The sequence below is a fragment of the Mauremys reevesii genome, linkage group 4 (assembly GCF_016161935.1).
Source record: "Mauremys reevesii isolate NIE-2019 linkage group 4, ASM1616193v1, whole genome shotgun sequence".
NCBI lineage: Eukaryota > Metazoa > Chordata > Testudines > Geoemydidae > Mauremys > Mauremys reevesii.
The window spans coordinates 58,946,304-58,966,144 of NC_052626.1; the positions used below are offsets into that span (position 1 = coordinate 58,946,304).

The 19,841-nt window shown below is 43.9% G+C and overlaps 2 protein-coding genes across 3 annotated transcripts in view; one reads left to right on the forward strand and one right to left on the reverse strand.

Annotated features, from left to right (window-relative positions):
• Nucleotides 1-7,356: 7,356 nt before the first annotated feature.
• On the forward strand, nucleotides 7,357-13,173 carry INAFM2 (InaF motif containing 2). The gene is made up of 2 exons (XM_039534846.1): nucleotides 7,357-9,227; nucleotides 13,060-13,173. The coding sequence occupies exon 1, from the start codon at nucleotides 7,499-7,501 to the stop codon at nucleotides 7,898-7,900; it is 402 nt and encodes a 133-aa protein (XP_039390780.1). The 5' UTR covers nucleotides 7,357-7,498; the 3' UTR covers nucleotides 7,901-9,227; nucleotides 13,060-13,173.
• A 2,318-nt stretch (nucleotides 13,174-15,491) lies between these two features.
• CCDC9B (coiled-coil domain containing 9B) overlaps nucleotides 15,492-19,841 on the reverse strand; it is a 101,690-nt gene continuing 97,340 nt past the window's right edge. Inside the window, exon 13 of one of the 2 annotated variants that reach the window (XM_039534844.1) lies at nucleotides 15,492-18,171. The gene's annotated coding sequence lies outside the window, so the exon portion shown is untranslated. Of the gene's footprint in view, nucleotides 18,172-19,316; nucleotides 19,617-19,841 lie in introns of those variants that run through there. The other variant, XM_039534845.1, reaches the window with a different exon arrangement.

Below are 19,841 nucleotides of genomic sequence, written 5' to 3' on the forward strand. Positions count from 1 at the left end.
ACAATGACATGGAGGCTGCTGAGGCATCAGTGCCCTGAGCAACAGAGGGCTGTCTCCATCGGAGGATACTGCCCTTGGAAAAATACATCTTCTCATACACTTAGTGCCAGATTCGGTGCTGGCTTTCCCCCATGTAACCTTAGTGAAGTCACAGGGATTGCACAGAATGTAAAGCAGTAGAGAATGTTCCCTGTGTTGTGCAAACTGCTGTCACTGCAGCTTAATCAGAAACAAAGATTAAAAGACCACCTATCCTTCACTTTAAGTTGACAAGGGACACTTGGGAGAAACAGAGACTGGGTCTTTCCACATGAGCCATAGGTGATGCCAGAGCATGTATGAAAATGTCCCTATAATGAATAGGAGAAATGGCTGGGGAGGGAGGGAGCAGGCTCCATCCATCTCCAGGACTGGAGTGGGAGGAGGGAATCAGAGGATGAAATAAGGAATGCTTCATAATAAGGGAAAGAGGGCAGAGTCAGAAATCCTACCTTTACCATGAAGGGCCTAGGGATCTTGGGGTGATATGACAAAATCTCAAGGCTAAGCAAGCAAGCATTTACTCAAGGTCTCTTCCACCTCGAAAGGAGATGAATGTAAAGGGATGGGCTAGACTTGTTTAAGATTAGGAAGCACATAGTGAAAACCATCAGTCTCTTCTTTCTTAAATCCTGATCCATAATACAAGAACAAGGGGGCAGTGTGAAATTTAAAGGCAGCACAAGTGTAACCAATAAAAATTAATGATTCTTTACAGAGTCTGTAATCAGCCTGTAGAAGTCACACCACGGCAGGAAGGCATCGAGACAAAACTGTGGCTGGATTTAAAAAAGGATTGTATAATTTTATAGTAATGCATAACATTTGCAACTATGCAAGCTACGATAATAAGGGTAATCAAAACTCATAGCTTGGGATGAAAGCTAATCACCTGCAGGGGTCACAAAGAATATTCTTCCTGTATTCAACACTGCACAGTGAGATGCATTGCATATGTGGAGAGGGCTAGGGCTTATGTGGAGGAGCACCAGATATTATCCATTACCAGACTCAGAACTTGGTATGAGGTCAATGGTATGAGTCAATCTGCCAACTACATTCTTACGGGGCACTTAAAAGAGCAGAATAAAACCTCTCAGGACAATAGACAACAGCCAGGTCTAAGCAACAGGATTTTAAAATGCAGGTTTGAGGTTGTATCACAGTGAGTCCATGTCAGCCACCAGGAATTAAAACTAATCCTGAAGGCCAGGCAAGGCTCTAGAGCAGGGGGTCTCAAACTTCATTGCACCGCAATCCCCTTCTGACAACAAACATTACTACGTGAGCCCAAGGTGGGGCGAAGCCTGAGCCTAAGCCTGAGCTTTGGCCCCGAGCCCCAACAAGTTAACAACAGCACTGGCAACCCCATTAAAACAGGGTTGCAACCCACTTTGGGGGTCCCAACCCACAGTTTGAGAACTGCTGCTCTAGAGGAAGCAGAAGCCCAAGAAAGAGTGGAGCTCAGCAACCAGCAGCTAATGAACAGTATGGTCTAAAAGGGAGAGTGTAGCTCTCTGTTAAAAATAAACAGATGGCAGAGCAATGCCATAAAGGCCAAAGGATTTCAAGGGTCTTGCTCCTTCTTATTATTTATAGAGGGTCCAATTCTGTGAGGTGCTGAGCACCCTCAACTCCTACTGTCTTCTGTGGGCATTGAGGACACTTAGCACGTAGCAGGTGGCTGTCTGGAACTCAGCTGCCTCTTGGCACCATTGCCTGGCAACCCAGCTGCTCCCAGAGTGGACAGAAGAGCCAGCAGATCATCATTTAAGCCTTGTAGCAACGGCAGCACAGTGGCTGTTCAATGCATTCTATGTCTGCAGCTATGCCAGACCTGCTTCCTGTACTGATCCTTGCTCCAACCCACATCTGCTCCTGTTCCAGCCCTAGTCTCTACCTTTCTCTGAAATTCCTGCCTCCTGCCATTGGCATGTTTCCTGGCTCCAGTTCCACCTTCCAGCTCTGCTCTGACCATTAGGCCTGAGTCTTTCTCTGACCACTAGATTGCACTCCCTACACCACAGTGTGTGACAGTGGCAACCCAGTAAGCTACATTCTGTTTGCGTGCCTGATGTGTTCATTGGCTACAAAATACCTCTGCTTTCTCTTCACCCCTGCAGCTCTTCCCTCAAGCTATGGGAGACTATTCAATGCACAGTTTGATCCTTTTCCTAAAATGCCAGGGATAAAAAGAAAGTATCATTAAAGTAGATCTGGCTTCCTGGCTCTCATTTGTCTGAGTGTGTTGCTTTAAAAGTTGTTATTAACAGGGTACTAAAGAGATTAGGAACACAGGGAACACCCCTTCAGCTAGCTGGCTGCACTCTAACAAAGGGACATCAAGAGAAAACCACACTACACTTAAACTTCAAAGCGCTGCCGCGGCAGCGCTGGCCGCGCTTGCGCTTTTGAAGTGTAGTCAAGCAGCGCCGCGCTGGGGAGAAAAGCGCAGCCCAGCTCCTGTAGCCCCTCTGGGACGGGATGGGCTGGAGCGGCGGGCGCTGGGGCTGGGGCTTGGGGCTGGCTGGCGCTTGCGCTTTTGCGCGCTAGCGCTGCAGAGGGCAGAGGGTTGTTTTTTCACCTTGCTGCTGCTAAGCAGCTGCAAAAGCCCTGATTTGCTGGTGGTGAAAAGAAAAGCTTATGCCTGACTGGTGCGCACGTCAACAATTTCTTACGTAATTAACTGAGCTCGTCATATCGAGCACAGAGGCAGCCAGGCCTTGGCATGGGGGAGGGCAACCTTTAACAACATTTAATTCCTCTCAACATTTTGGTGGCGTTATTTTCTTTCAATTAACCTTTAGTTGTGACAGTTTTTAAAATCCCTTTTGGCATGGTAGTTGATTGTGTTTCTGCAGAGCATCTGTGTAACACAGTCTCATAAAATGCACTGCAAGAAGTCAATCCAAAACTGAAAGGAAAAGGAATGGTTTAAGATGAGATTTTTAAAAAAGGATTTGACTCAGTGGTTCAGGGGAAGGATGGGAAGATTGTTCCAGATATATGGGGCAGCGCCAGGGAAGGAGTAGCCATCAACTGTGGAGAGTCAGAAGTGGAACAGGACAGAAAACAAGAGGAGGAGTGGAATGGGCTGCTGGGAAATAGGTCGATTTGATGTCAGGGAAGTAGAATTGCGCTAGGCAGCTGTGACTGCTTCTTATTACACTAATCATAACCACCTCACTGGTACCTTGTGCTTCCACTACCTCTTAGATGTATCCACCTGTTATCTCTTATATGTACATTGTAAAATCATGGGGGCAGCGACTGCTTTTTATTATATGTGCATCTAGCAGTGCTTGAGTCCTAAAAACAGAAGTGCTGAAACACACTTCCGGTACTATCACTAATTGACAGTACTGGAACACTGCTCCAACTCTGAAAGTAAGTGCTTGAATGGTGTTCCTGAACGTGACATCAGGAGTTGAGCCCTGGCCCGTGATGTGTAGTGCCTAGCATAATGGACCCTAGGCACCACCAGAATACAAAATCAATAATCATAAAGTCGGAAGGAATGCATGTGTGGGAAGTTTTGAAGACTAAGACAATGTTGGAGAGGAATCTGTTGGAAAAACGAGAGATTGGGGATGAAATGGTTCCCAATCCTGCAGGGAGCAAGTAGACCAGCTTTGTCAATCTTTACACCCTGAAATTCAGAGAGCAGGGCTTAAGGAAGCACTTTATGAATTACAAGAACTGAGATAGTAAGTCATTTGGGTACAAACCATGATTCACAAGAGGCAAGATGATGGTAATCTGAATGATGGCAATGCAAGAAGAGAGTGACTAAGAAGAATTTATGAATTTGGGGCATACTAATTCCTAAATATAGAAACTCAGAAAGAAGTTAGGCATTAAACTGAGGTTGATAGGGGCTCAAGAAGACTTTTTTCCCCAGAAGAAGGACCTCAGCCTTTGTAGCATTCAATAGTAGGAAGTTATGGTATAGCCAAGAGTTGACTCATAATGAGAAGACGGATGGGAGATAGAGGGATCAGTAAGTAAGCTGAGGGAGATATAAATGTGGGTGTATCCTGTATAGAAGTGATATCCAAGACTGAAGATAGCAATAAAATGTCTTAAAGGTAGGAGATAGGTGGAGAAGAGAAGAGGTCCAAAGACAGAGCCTTGAGACACTGTAACAGAGGGACTGATGAGAAATTGTAAAGCCTCCTTCGAAAATGAGGAGTCAGAAAGATATATTCAAAGCAGGAGAAGAGTATGCTGCTGTGTCTGATTTTTTGCTTGAGATGCTAAAGAAGGACAAAGTGGTTGACAGGATTGAAAGCCACTGAGAAGCTGAATAAAAAAAAAAGAGACAGGGATGAGTTTATCATTAAATGTTAAGAGAAACCAGCCAGGAAGAATTAGTCAAAACTCTGCTTTTGTGAGAACTAGGGTCAATTAAAAATTAATTTTGTTGGAATTGAGAAATTGCTTCCATCTAATTAAACTCAAAGTCTATGAACACACCCTTGTGTGTTACAGAATTTCTAAAACAACAACAACTTACTTCTCCAGTTCATGAAAGGTTTACTATTGTAAACCAGATCTTATAATTATTCAGGTCCCTGGAACCTGACTTCAGTTAGGGCAAATTGCTCAGGTACCACAGTGACAGGTGTAGTATAAAAACTAGACTAAACTAGACTAGAATAGGTGCTTGTATGAAGATGTAACAGCCATTAACACATATTTTCCACAGATATAAACTGACATTGTGGGTGATGCTGGCATTCCAAGAAATAATATTTTGAAATGATAAGGTGTGTGATAAGTTGACGTTTAGCAAGTTGTCTATGTTATAGAACAGTCCTGTTAATTTTTTGCTCATTGTTTGCCAAATGGAAAAGAACAAATATTTCATTTCCCAGTTTCTAAAATGCTGTTACTAGTAATACAAAAATAAAATAATATAAAAAAGCAGGTACAGTATAAAATATGGTTTTATATTGTCTGTTTCAAGTGTACCTTTAAGTTTGACAGGACTGATCTTGAGCACTCTGCCCCACTTTAGATGATGATTTTTTTGTTGTCCTTGCCAGCTGGGGGTCTGGTGTTGAAGCAAAGTGGAATCTGCCATCCAGTATTTGGACTTGTACATCCACATTGCATATTACTACAATGAGTCTTGAACAGAAATGAATTAACATTGCCCTTTTAAGAAGACTCTACTGGATCCCCCATCCAGCTCAGCACTGGGGTTTCATTGCCCTTTGAAGAAGACTCTCTTTACCCCTTGGACACCAGAAGGTTGTTTCCTTTCCCAGTAGCCTGTCTAGGATTTATAAGGCGGAGAGATGGAAAGAAGAGTTGGGGTGGGGGTGGCTTGCTATGCAAATCAGTATGCAAACTATTAGCTGAGCTTTCAAGTCAAAACAAGTCAATTTTTGCAAAGAATTTTGAAAAAAAAATTAAGAGTTTTCAAAACTTTTAACCCTTTTCAGTTAAAAAAATTAAATATTTTGTAACATTAATTCTCTTAAATTATTTTTCCAGAAAGGTAATCTCACAAAGGTGCTAATTTCTTCATGGCCTGTCAGGGCACGACTAGTTTCTCTAGCTCCCTCTACACCAGTGGTTCTCAACCTCTGGTCTGCAAACCCCTGGAGGTCCACAAACTAGGTCTAAGATTTCCAAAGGGTTTCCCACCTCCATTTAAAATTGTTTAGGGGTTGGCAAATGAAAAAAGATTGAGAATCATGTCTCTATACCATTTCCTGTCATTTTCATCCCTTTCACAGTTGCAATATCTGTAGCCATTGCACCTACAGCGGCAACATATCTGAAGGAGCGGAGATTTCAGGGGGAGTTACTCTTAATTGGCTGAGAAAATCCCTCCCAACAAAAACTTAGATTAAGCAAATCTGTACTTTGCTTTGTTTTGCTTAAAGCCATCTAAGGTCTCAGCTGTCTTTGGAGGACCTTATGCAACTGGGTTTGACTTTACAAGAGTTTAAATGTGATAGGTTGATCGTTGATCCAAAGCCTATTGAAGTCAATGGGAAGCCTCACTGAGGGCAGCGTGGCTCTGGAGATAGAGCACTGGCTGGGCCTTCAGGAGGAATGGGCTTTATTTCTGGGTCTACCAACTGGCTTGCAGGGTGACCTTACGCAAGTCACTTCTTCTCTCTATGCATCAGTTTTCTCAGGTGAAATTAGGGTAATCACACTCATCTCCAGGGTTTAAAGTCTCATAGAGTATTTCCTGGAGCTCTGGGGCTCCGGACTTCAGTCCCGTGGGAGGAGCCGGGCTGGAGCTTCTGCCCCACGGATTTGAAAATATTTACCTGAGCTCTGCTCTGGACAGCTCCTGTTGAATTTAAGCCCTGCTGATCTCCTTTAGAGCTCTTTGGGATCTAAGGATACTAAGCTCTATACAAGCTTTTATTAGGGGTCAGCCCCCAGTAGAAGGGTGCCAAAATTGTCTCTCACCAAATTCCCATGACTGCCAGGTTAGCTGTGATTTCCTCTAGCATTTGCTAGGATTGCAAGATGGGCCATACACCCATTGCAATTGAGGCACTATAAAGTCAGCCATCCCCTGACAAGGAAACCTACGTGGTAGGTATTTCTCACCTCTACCTTCCTTCTCAGGTGCTGGACAGCTGTGGCCTGCTTCTTCCCCTCTGCCTCCCATCTGGGTCTATATATGTGTGGTGTTGCACTGCCGTGGGCAAAGCTTAGCAGGCTGGGTGATGACACGTGTTATAAATATGAGTGTGAGGACACTCTGTGCCAGCACGACTTGGCTGACACGCTGCTGAACCCGGCGCCTCCCGCCTGCACAGCCGCCTCAGCCGTGCTCGTCCAGCCAACTGATATAATCCTGGGCAGGCGCCGTCCCCGGGCCGTACTGACAGTCGCAGAGAAGCGCTGCGGACCTACCGCGCAGAGCGGGACACGGCCAGCAGCGGCAAGCCACGTGGGTAGGGCCGCGCGCCGCCGCGGGACTGTGCGGGGCCCCGAGCAGCGTGGCACGTGGCGCTGTTGACAGATCAGTGCCCATTGGTGGATTCGGGGCGGGCGGGGCCGAGACAGCGCTCTGCCCTGCCCGGCGCGGGCAGATGGCTGCACGGGCGGGCGGGCATTGCCCCTTTAAGGACACGCCCGCCTCCCTGTTGCCCCTTTAAGAGCCGCCCGTCGCTACTCCTCCCCCTCCGCGCGTGTTTCGCGCTGCGAAGCGACCACCGGCACCGCTGCCAGGAGACACGGAGCGCGCAGGCCCCAGAGCAGCGCGAGGCGCGGGGAGCTCGGCGGAGACGGCGCCTCCTGCCCCGGCGGCCGCTTGGGTCGCAGCCGCCGGGCCCCGCATCCAGGCGGGCAGCAGCAGCCGCGGGGCCGGCAGCCCCTCCCCCGCGCCGGGCCCCCCGGCATGTCCTGAGCGGGGCCGGCTCGGCGCGGAGCCCCCACCACGGAGGAGGCGGTGGAGCAGCGGGCCAAGGGCCGGGCCCCCATGAAGGAGAAGGAGCCGCCGGCGGAGCGGGGCAAGCCCGCCACCTACACGGGGGACAAGAAGGCGCGGATGGCGGCCAAGACCAACAAGAAGTGGGTGCGCCTGGCCACGGTGCTGGCCTACGTGCTCTCCGTCTCGCTGGCCGCCATCGTGCTCGCCGTCTACTACAGCCTCATCTGGCAGCCGGTGCGGGGCGGCGCCGCGTCCCAGACGCGCCTGCCGACAGGGCCCAGCGCCGCCGGCCGGACGACGCCCGGGCCCAGCACGGAGCCGTCTACGCGGCCGGGTTCCGGCCAAGGGGCGGCCGGGACTGAGCGTGCTGCCACCTCGTCATCGCCGGGGGGCGAGCCCGGCCCAGCCCCCGACCCCACCGTGCTGCAGCGGGTGCATCGGAGCCACTGATCGCGGGGAAGCGGGGACCGAGCTCGGGACACGGCGCAGCCCAGAGACCCCCACCCGGACAGGGGCACAGCGGCTCCCTCTGCCAGCTACCGGCATCCACCGACCCTGACTCGGCTTCGCCTCCGCCCGGGGGCCGCGGGACCATCGCCCCTCGCTCCGGCGTCTGCTCCTTGCGGACAGTGGCGCGGACACGCAGCCAGATGCTCTGTCTGTCCTGCTTGCCCGTCCATCGGGTTGCGCTGGACTGGGGCACAGCGAATTGTAATTATTAGTTTTAATGCGATGTAAACGGTACTGGGAAGCCACAGAGAGTGGAGCTCAGGTATGTCAGCCTAGCTGAAATGTACCCAGATGCATTCCGTTTATATCTGTGTATGTATTTGTAGATATATACACTCAGAGGAGAACTGTATAGAAGTAAGATATATGCTATGTAAACTACACAATGAGCACACCCTGACTGGTTTTAAAGGGCTATCGCAGGAAACCAAGCTCGAAAGTTGCAATGATCCTGGTGGCTAAAGGATGCCTAAAGCCATACAGACCCCATCAGAACAGTGCGTGTGACCTCCAGCTTTACTAAGTTTCTTTTAGTAAAGACAAGTCCATGCTGTGTTGGATTTCTAGGCTGGGGGAGGGAAAGAGTGCAGCTTATTCTTTTATTTGCTATGCTCATCAAGAGTGATTCTAGAGGACTGCCTTCTTCTGATTAGCATCTCCAGATCTATGGTTTTGGGTCTCCTTGTATGCTTCAGTAGGGCCTGGTTTAGATTAGGGGACAGGGTGGGGTTTTTTCCATTCTAGCTAGAATACTTCAATTTAAAAACCCTATTTAACACAAATGTCACAAATCAATGTCTAAATCTACTTTTGATCTGGTAAAAACAATTAATTGTACAGCAGTGTCTGCATTTGAGTTAAGTAGGGTTTTCAATCAGTTTCCTAGCTTGGTGTGTTTTGTTTTGTTTTTCTTCGTAGCACCTTTTCCCTTAATTTAGGCATGGCTTAGGGCAAACATGAGTGGTGGGCATGGAAAGAGAACACATACCAATAGACTCTTAGCTAGTATTTTTAGTCTTTCCCTCAAGAGAATTCTGTGGCTTAATATTCCCCATCACCAGGGTCAGCTTTTCCCTTTGACTCTCTGTTGCTGCTCTGTTCTTCTATTTATGCCATTCCGTTACCTGTGAAATGATACTGGTGTTCAAATTTTTCACCACTTATAGGATCAACTGGGAGCAGAATATGAATTTAGAAGCTGTGTTCCATTGTTTTGGAAAAATAGCTTTGTTTACTAACGAACAAACTTATTTAAAACACGTGAAAGGTAAATTGATTTGTTTACTATATTAAAATATTTTTTGCATATGAAAATCTCTCTCCAATATGGCATTTTGTTTTGGGGAGGGGGGGAAATTGGGAGGAGCATAAGTGAAAACTACATATGTGCTACATTGTTGGTTGGGGATGGTGAAATCTCCACTGTTTTGGGAGCTTAGCTCCCTGTATGCAGTGATGAGAAATGAGTTTCCATTTGAGAACTTGCTACATAAGGCAGCTGAAATGCTGCCTCAGTCGAAGCCCCAGGGCTTGTTCCCTTGCCAGCTTGAAACTAACCAAACTTACAGGCCAATAATTGCAGTGTAGCCTCATCTTATGGCCAAACAGCAGAACTTTCAAAGTTTGATTGATGTAATCTTGTGACAACTAACCTGTGATGGGCCAGGTATGTTCTTTAGACCTCTCTTGGCATGTCAGTAACTCCGTGGGGCCATTTTGAGAAACTATGAAATGCCTAGGTTTAGCAAATAGCAAAAAGAACTTGAGCTTAGTGCTTACTAGTCTCTTATTAACAAGTTGTAAATTTAAATCTGACTGCCCATGAACCTTCCAAATGCATACAAGCAAGTGTATGACATTTTGTAGTGTTCTGAACTGTCAGCTCGTCACCTTGCAAACAAAAGAACTTGGCAAACCACTTAAATGTTAGGCTGTGGAGCCACTAAACCCTTGTGAAGCTGCTACTGGAACTCAGATTTCAGCAGCTAAGTTTAAAGCTGTAAATGTGCTCTGATATTGTCTATATAATTCTGCAATGTAAGCTATATCTGTATTCAAAAGACCTGTATATTTAGGGGAAAAAAATTAAGGGGAACAAAAATACATTGAGATTTCTGCCTAAACTTGTATGCTTTAGACTGATCTTGCCAAACATTTTGAGAACATGAGTGAAGATGAGGAATAGAGGAAAGGGACTTAACTAACATAGTGAAGGAGATCGACTTTCCTTGTGGTCCATGAGGGGTAGGTGAAAATGGGTGGGAAAGGGCATTGTGTTTAACTTACCTCTGTGGACCGGGAGGAGGTGGGAATGCTTGTGCCTTGAATGGCACTTGACAGAAGAGGGAGAGTATAACAGTTTGATGGGGAGGAGACCAGGTGCAGAGTTCAAACTTGCCTGTAGTTGGTAAGCATCTGGGAATAGAACGCCATAATTATCTCCAGAGCAATGCTATTACAATATGCCTGACCCTGCGAATGGACAATTAAACTAGCAAAGAACAATTATTTCCAGTTTTGCATGGGCTGTGGGGTGGCAGAGGGTCTGGCAGCAACACTTTCACTTGTAGCCAAGACGCACAGTTCTGAGGGGTGGCTTTTAGTCCAGATTGCATTGGTTCCACAGTTTGGCTGTCTTCATTTGCTGGACCACTTGACCTATAACTGGACATGAGGATTGTATTCTCCATTTCCTGCAGGCAAACCCAGAGATGTAAGCTTCAAATCCTGGGGAGGGAGACGCTTGTAATTCTTCCCAGTTATAGCTCTCACTAACCAGGGGTGGCCTCTGATAGAAATTACAGCTCTCCAGGGGGTTGGAGAATGATGATTATTTGAAATGCTGCCCATGTGCTAGTTTGATCTGGAATTTGTCTTCAGTATTCTAAGGTAGATGGGTGTGGAAGAGAAAAAACAGACTCATTCCTTGGTGCCAGTAGAGTTTAGACTGTTCCTGGGATTTGGCACTAAAAGCAAGCCGGTAGGGCAAGGCTGGTGTTAGGGAATTTGTTTTTTAATTAAAAAAACACAAACAAGCCTCCAGAGGCAAAAAACAAGAACTAGATGGACCTCTACATAGATCTGAACTTCACTAATAGGGCGTGTCTGGCGGCTGCTCTGATCAGAAATTGTGGTGGAGGTCTCAAGTGAAACAAGGAATGTATTTTGGAGATACATAGGCTTAGTATTTTCCTCTTTAAAAACAATTGCTCTCTGAAGATTAATAAGGCACTGTTCAGTAAAGCAGATAGCCTATTTAATTCAATTCACTTCCCCTCCTTTGTGGTCACTTTCCAACCTGTCCTGTTACTGTGGAGAGATGCCCTGTACCCAGTGTTGACAACTTAGAGCTCTTCATCTGTTCAGAGGCATTTAGGTGAAAAGGTCTAGAGTATAGTACAGTAGTAATTTGATATGGTAAGCCCCATCTGCTCTATGAAAATTGACCCATTGCTGACAATTCAACTCCCCCGAACTGGTGCTGAATATGGTTGAATTGCTATCATAATAAATAGGACAAAAGTATCTTCAGCATCCTTGCATGAAGTGTGAATGCAATTTGTTCTTGTACAGAGTTTGTTCCAGTGATGTCCTGCTTGCTGATGGAATAAGGCTGAGGCAAAGCAGAGATCTTTATCTCTGAAGCTGTAACAAATGGTTATTGGAGCATTCCATTAACTCTACCGCTATGCTACCAAATATACAAAGAAAATGTGGCGTTTAAAGCTTCCAAAGCAGCTGCTCGGATTCAGCCTTGTCATAGAAGATTTCCAAGAAACTGGTCATGATTGTCAGGGCAATTTTAGTAGCTTTAATAAATTCATTTGGCTTTTTAAGAAGCCTTATAGATGTTTGAAAAATCTTCAGACAGGAGCAAGGAATCCAGATACTAGATTTAGAAGTTATCAAGTGGTACACAGGATGCAATGGTTTCTTCATCTGGGAATGCAATGCAATGCAGGAATGAGCAAGTTCGTAAGTGTCTGTCCTCTTACTGCTTTTGATGTCTGAGAGTTTAAGAAATAAGGTATTTTCTTACTAGGTACACTTAAGAATACTTACAATAACTGAAATGACTTGTCATAATTGGTTTCTATGTGCACTAACATTTTCATCCAAAATTTTATGGATTTCTTACCAATTGGGTTTACTGCACAAAGTGTAATAGCTGGATTGCTAATATATTGGGTCATGAATCTCTGGATTTACAGCCATGCTGTGCTGTCTTTGGGCTGAAGCTGAGTCATCTGTGTCTAGAATCTCATATTTTAATTCCTTAACTACATAGCATATGCACTAGCTTGTTCAATTTGACAGATTTTTATTTTTTAAATCCATGATGCATTGCCAAATGATGATCTGCACAGCACTGACTCTGGCCAGTTATAATTTTCTACATATTCTTTCCCTTCTCAGCCATTAAAAAGGGGGGGGGGAGGGAAGAATCAGTTGTGCAAATTAGAAAAGAACCATACTGGTTAAAGGAACACTAGCAGGTCAGATTTAGCCTCAGACTTGTTTACATCTGAGGGGGGAAATATTATGAATCCTCAATTCCTGAGAAATAGTTCCTTTAATTTTTTTTGAAATTCCAGTGGAATCAGTTTCTTTAAACAGACATTCCTGTGCACTATTTCCAGCCCAAACACTGAAGTGGTATTATAGCAGAGCACCATCTTTGCTGTAAAAGTTAAGGCCAGCTTTGTTTAAATTCTAATGTATGCAAACCCAAGAGTGGAGGTGAGTAGTCTTATCTTCATTGCCCAAACTGAATTTCAAAGAGTAAACTTTTCACCCATTCTACTAAGTTAAATCTTAAAATGCTTTGTTTTAATAATCAAAGGTTAGCTAACAATCTTCCCAAATAGCCTTTTACCTTGCAGTGTCCTCTTTTTTAAAAATATAGTGGTTATAAGAATGGGACTGCTATATTTCCTGACAAACCCTGTTGTGATTTTTAATTTACTGAGTATTGGTTACTGACACATTCAACATGGTAATATTAAAAACCGCTCAGGAGAGGAAACTAAACAATTTTCTGTGTCAAAAGTTACAGCATGTTCTTATCATACATTGGCTTGATTTTTGTCTCAAACTAGGAGATGCTTAGATAATCCCACGGAGTTGCAGTCTTGCCCCAGTTGAGAACAAGGTAACTGCAGTGGTGGTGTCATGTCCAGTGTGAAGGAGGTATGCTTATTCAGAAGGTATATAGAGCTGAGGTTGAAGAAAGCAGAGTATGAGGCCAACTATGAATGAGGTTAGAAGATGCAATTTTGAGGCATTTAAAAAGCCTAAATCCACCCATATGGACGCTTCTTGCAGGAAAAACACTTGCAAGGGACCATTCAAAATGAAAGTCCATTCTGTGCACTACCATAGCTACAGCATAGCCATCTGACTTTGCTGCTGCTGTTGGTTACGGATTGGCCTGCAATACTACTACAGCTGTAGAGATTAAAGCTTTATTTTAGTCTTCCTCTTGTTTTAAGAACCTGTCAGCTTTGTTCTGATCAAAAAATGTTCTGTTGTATGGAACAGAGAACAGATTTTTTTTATTATATCAAGTCTAGCTTGGTGCTGAAAGGTACATTTATAAAGAGTAAATTTAATATGGTGACTGAGGGAGAATAAACAAATACCCAGTTGCTGCTAAATTGCTCTTCTAGACCATATTAACGCTTTTTTCTTTTTAGGGACAACATCAGGCCACGTTGCTTTAGCCCTTAATTCTGACTATATTGTGTTTTGTGGACTAGAGCTGTGATCCTTTTCTACTATGTGAGAAAATTCTGAAAGAGCAATCACTTACTACTCCGCTCATGGTTCTCTTCCAGGGAAAGAAATGGAGTCACCGAGACACAACTCTGTCAATGCCTGACATGGCCTACAGCCTGGTTAGCTGTATCAAAAGCAGCTGGCAAAACTAAAATAATCAATCTGGTCACTCGGTGAAATTCATAGGCAAGTACAAGCCTTCACATCGGAAGTGGAGGGAGTCCTACATCAGAATATCCCATAACCTGGTGGCTAGAGCATTCACCTGAGAGGTGGCAGACCCCAGTTCAAATTCCTTCTTCCCCTCAAGTGGAGCAGGGATGCTCAAATGGGGTGTCTCCCACATCGCTGGGGAGTATCCCAACAAGTGGGCTAAAAGTTATGGGCTGTGGTGGTTGCTGCTTCTCACCAATAGGGGGCCAGTTTTAGTGGGTGAGGTTTGGACATGCTTAGTGGATTGGGTCCTGCAGGTGAGTTAGGCACCTAGTGCAGTTGGGGGCAGTGGGGGCTAGGGTTGTGAATCCCAATGGGGCCTGATTATGGGATTTAGGTGCCTAAAGTGTCAGGCACCTGAATCCTTTTGGCAATCTAACCTCACCTGATTATTACAGTAACCTCATGTAATTGCTGTAGAAATCCCTGTTTGAAGTCGATGGGTTTGTATGCAGCAACAGCATGAGGGGAGTTACCTCCATAGGTGAATTGTTTAATCCATCATTGTTGTGCAGAGTCTGTTAAGGAAGACTACTGGCAGCTTTTTAAACAGTACAGTATTTCCATACTCAGCACTAGCTCTGTGCCTGTAATTAGCTGTACCTAGCTCCCTTACTGTATAACTAAATAAAAGTTAGCTCTTACATTTTGTACTTTAAACATAAAAATGTTTTTCATTGAAGGGCATTTTAGGTTCAGGCTCATAAAGCCAATTTGTCCAGGGCAGAGAACTGGTGTGGAAAATCTGAAATAGGTATTAATGTCATTACAGCTGGGGCTACTGAGCTTGAATTGCAGTCTAGCATTCTCATTTGTTTCCCCTGCACTAACAGACCTGAAGGGGTTTAGAATGACCACCTGACCATTCCCCTTGAGCTGTGTGTGGGGGTGTCTTTCTCTGAGGGCTGTTTCACCATTGCCACCCCTAGTTTTCTTTGTCAGCAGATCTCGGAGGCAAGATTTCAGTCCACCGAAACCTGAGATCATTTTCAGTACTGGTTTTAACTGCAGTGCTTAGCTCACCAGGCTGGTGCTAAATATTTCAAAGTGTGGCAGTAGCTATCCACTGACATGTTGTTCTCTTGGTAGCAAGACTGTACTCCATCTGAAAGAGTCCCCACTGCTTTCCCTCGAACTGGAAGTTCCAAGTCCAGTGTGAAAGAATCACAGGGCTGTCAGCCAGTGTTGAGAGAAAACAAATACCTCTGTAAGCAGATGACTTAGAGTGAATGCTCTTCACAGGCTTCTATTATATTTAGGCCCGAATAAATTTCTTAGTCTAAGGTGCCCCAAGTACTCTTTGTTCTTTTTGCTGATACAGACTAACACGGCTACCACTCTATTATATTTGTGCTGGCAGCAACACTTTCACGGTGTGGATTTGGGAAGACTAAGGTGGAGGACAAGAAATAAAATTCATCTCCAGCTCCGCTCCTCTTGATAGAGAAGCCAAAGGTTATGACTCCCTTTCAAAGACCTTTCTGGCCATCCTCAAGAGAGAGAAATGTTAATAAATTGGAACTTTTGTCTTTTTCTCCTTACAACTTTTATTTAACAAAAATAATACTTACACTTCAATTTTTCAATCACCTCAACCTTCCCCTATATATAACCCTTGTACAGAAGAAATAAATAGTAGTCATGATTTTCCAACAATTGGAACAAACTGTTTTCAAACAGAATGAACAGTCTGTCCTTAATTAAGGAAACTTAACATTAATAGCACGGACCATCTGTACAGTACCTTCCATGAAGTCCATAATCATGTTCCTCCTTATGCACTACTTGTTGCTTGAGCTTGTGGGAAAGAGAGGAAGAGGGGGAATTAAGCAGCAGGTTTTCCTGATGCTGAATTTAGCCTAGCACAAGATGCTAAGTGTACCATAATTGAAACTGAACTCATCTCTTTAGCTGTAGAAGTGGGGTCATGTGGCAGTGAAACCTTTTGCATACTATTCCATCCATGGTGCCTTACTTCTGACTTGGAGGAACACCCTCCAGGAAGAAGGGAATATTTTGGTTGTAAACCTTCTGGGAATTCGACTGAGATTACCATCTCCTTTTTACATAGGCTACCAAACTATAAAGCTATATAGTGCTAATTACTTTAAAATTCCAGTCTGGTTCAGAGTGAGGTCAGCATGCTAGATATAAATGAATTTGTAACCAAATTACTAGTCCCCTGATCCAGCTGCTCCTCCAACCCAGTATCTTATGGTATGAGGAAATTCACCCTTTAATGAGCTAGAAGAACTTCCACGAATTGAAGCAGTTTTGTAACCCACTTCATCTGTAACTTTAGCTCTAAATGGCAGGAAAATTGTTTCTAATAGCATGCTATAATCATGTTTTATCTTCTGCTTCTTCTCTTGCTAACAGCCTCAGGGTGGGTCAGTGAACTATCACAAATTTGGCACACAGAAGAGATTGCCTAACTCTGTCCTCTTGAGTGAAAGCCAGCTAAATGCATTGGCTCTGAATTATGGGGAAATCCAGAACATCTCTCTGTGCAAATATTAGTTTATTAAAACAGCATTCCAGTGCACTCATGCCAACCTCAGTAAAGCAGTCTGCCATTTGGATTAGCAACACTTCTTTCAGGGAAACCAAATAAATCGCCATGCACACAGCCACACACACATTCACATCTCCCTTCAATGGAGAGGATGAAACTGCTTCACATCTCAGGGCCAGGTTTGAAAATGAGGACAGTCCCCCTTTTCTGTAAGTCATCAGCCTGAAAATATGTAATGTTATCTCTCAAGCCCACTTCCCATCTTTTCTTTAATTGGATGACATTTTTGAGCCAAGTCCTTGATGTAAATTAGCATGTTTCCATTGAAATTAATGAAGCTATTCTGATTTACCCTAGTAAAGGATTAGTCAACTCCTTATAAAAGGTGTTTTGTCTTAAGGCTAAAACAAAACCTAATGTCGCAGATTCCTGGGAAGTCACTACTGTGCCACCTTATGCAAGCAGAAGGCTTTGGAAGGTTAAGAGAGCAGAGGGTGTGGTTAGGAAAGTGAAAGGATCTCAGAGGAAACCTGGATGTTCAACCTTAACTAGCCCAGAAGTCTTTCCACAAATATCCTCACATGTCCTAGCAAATTCTTGGTGGGTTAGGTAGAGAAGGAGGATTACCATGTTTGAATGCCCCTCCTAACCTGGCCTGGTGCATGTGATTTTAGGTGCCATTAGCTCACTTGACCAAGTAAGTGCCTATTGCTACTGGGTTTTAAGAAGCAGACCTGGCACTTTACCAGGATCCCTTCAAGTGGCACTTGTATCCATTCAATCCAGTATCCTACTCAGGAAAGCCTAATCTCCAGAGAGTTAATGTGCTGCCTGCCACTTGTGCCTGCTAAATCCAAAAGGAGGAAATGGTGACCTCCTGAATAACATAGTGGCACCAATGAGTCATTCTGAGCCTTTCAAAATTATTCATGAACCACAGTGTAACTCCTTAACACTCTACCTCCTCAATGCCCTGTTGTCTAGAGGATGACAGTACGTCCTTGCATCCCTGCCAACTCTTCAGCCATTTTGAGGCACTAGTATAATCCGCCTTACCCAACACCCTTCAATTTCTCAACCACCTACAAAACTACACTTTAACACCTCCCCAAAAAACCCATCTCGTCCGTCACCCTTTCTCATGAGGAGACAGGAACCCCCATCCTAATACCTTCTAATTTGGCAGTTGCCCATTAACTTCAAAGCTACAAGATGAGCGCGCCCCATAAACCTTTAAACACTTCTATCACCCTTTCCTGGAGGGTGCAGTATCCTGTCAGCCCTTAAGCAGGAGGGAGGCACTGAAAACCAAACCTCAGTTTTAAATAGAATTGGTTATTAAATAAAATAAAGTGCATACAGTATATAAGTCATGACTTGCCACACACTCACAATGTAAGAAAAACAAATACAAAATAAAAGTGACAGTGTTTCATCTTCTCTCCCCTCTAGCAACTTGATTTGTAGGTTTCTCTGTCATTTGGCACAGAGACAGGTACCGAGAGGTGATACCAAAATGGTGAACAGTCAGTTTCAGGGTGGTGAATGGCTACTGACCAGTGGGATCTAGTTTGTGGTGAATGTTGATATTGGATGATGAAAGGTGAAGGCCTGGTGCCCAAAGTTGATTTTATACAAGCTCTGAGAGTGAGGAGAAGATTGTGCTCAGCTTCCTTTCTCATCAACCACCCCTTAGCACTTTGTCCTGGAAAATTAAAACAAAAAATGCCAGAATTATCAGCCTGCAGAGAACTGCTGAGCAGCAAATTAAAGTGTCTACTGAGTGCTAATGTGATCTTCCTGCATAGATAGGATGTCCACAGGATTCCATCATAATTAGGCTGGGAAGGATTAGAGTTTATTGGGAAATGTCAGTAAATGTCAATGAAAAAATATTTCCATCAATAATAAAAATAGGCAAAGTATGAAAAATGCTGCTTGAGAACTTATTAGAGTCTGATTTAAGGGTGTTTACTTTGTATATTTTGACATTTGATGTTGACAATTTGTGTTTTAATGGTTATAAAGTTTTAACTTTTTGAATCTGTTTACTATCATTAAATAGTTATTGTCTGACCTCTGCATAATTTCCCACAACTGTGAAAATTGAAATAGATAAAAATAGAAAAGATGCTTATAAATATATGTCAGTATTATGTGTTGAAATTATATATATAAAAATATCTAATCCTGTCAAGTTTAAGCCTAATCTACCTGGAGGCTTAGCTTCTAGATCTAATGGTAGCAGCAGACACCAGGGGGATAAGTGTGGTGTAAATGTCTAGATAAAACATAGAGACTGAATCCTCCTCTCTTTCCGATAATACTCTAACTTTTTGTCTTGACCAGCAAGAGCTAAATATCTTCACTACAGGGACTATGTCTTTGTATGTACTTATACAGCACCTCGTACAATGGGGATTGGAGCCTCTGGGCACTACTGTAATATAAATAGTAAATAATAATAAATTTGATCCCATGAGGTTCATGTGGCTTGGTGTTGAAGCAACAAGTGTAGATGAGGAGGAGTATATCAGCTCTTTACTGGACATATCATGGTATTTCCCATGTACTGGACCTTTGCCCTGTAGCAGCTTCCAGACCTAGATACATTGATTTTAACAAGGAAAGACAGTTTTTCTTTCCCTTCACTGGCTGCTCCAGTGCCCATCAGAGTTACTGAATTAGCATTTTCAGGCATCTGTGTTTAAATCCATGGACCTGCATTTTGCTGATGCAGATTTTAACACCCAGTGTGCACAAGAAAGAGTGGGGATGGCAGAAGGGAGGGATATAAAAGGAGACAGGCATGTGAAGTACCATGAAAGAAGGAGAGAAATAGCCTTTGGACAACAAAAAGGAAAGACACTGAGAAGCATTTAAGAACATAGTCATGCACATTGGATAAGAGGCTGCATGTCAGTGATTTGTAATAATACCTTAGATACAAAAATAAACAGTTACTAAATCTAATCAGAATTTTCAAAACAGTTCTTGCAAACACTTGTCACTGTTCCGGTGTCTACATTCAATGAGTTGGGTTGGTGTCTCTCTCTCTCTCTCTTTTTCTCACAATGGGGATGCCACTTTAAATGATGCAGCAGTGTGCTTCCCAGCAGAGGCCAGGCATAAAGGTGGAGAACTTGGCTCCTATTGGAAAGGGTTGGAAATCAGAGATTTTCATAGCTGTGTTTGTGATACATAAGTTCTAGCTCTCTCTTTCTTTTGACAATTTTTAATAATTTAACAGATGATTATATCCAATTTAGTCAGTTACAAACAAACAAAACCCGGCCATTTTGAAAGCTCCTTGATTTCCCGAGCTTTCAAGTAGGAACTGAATTCTCTCTTCTATTCTGTAGCATCAGCCTTTCA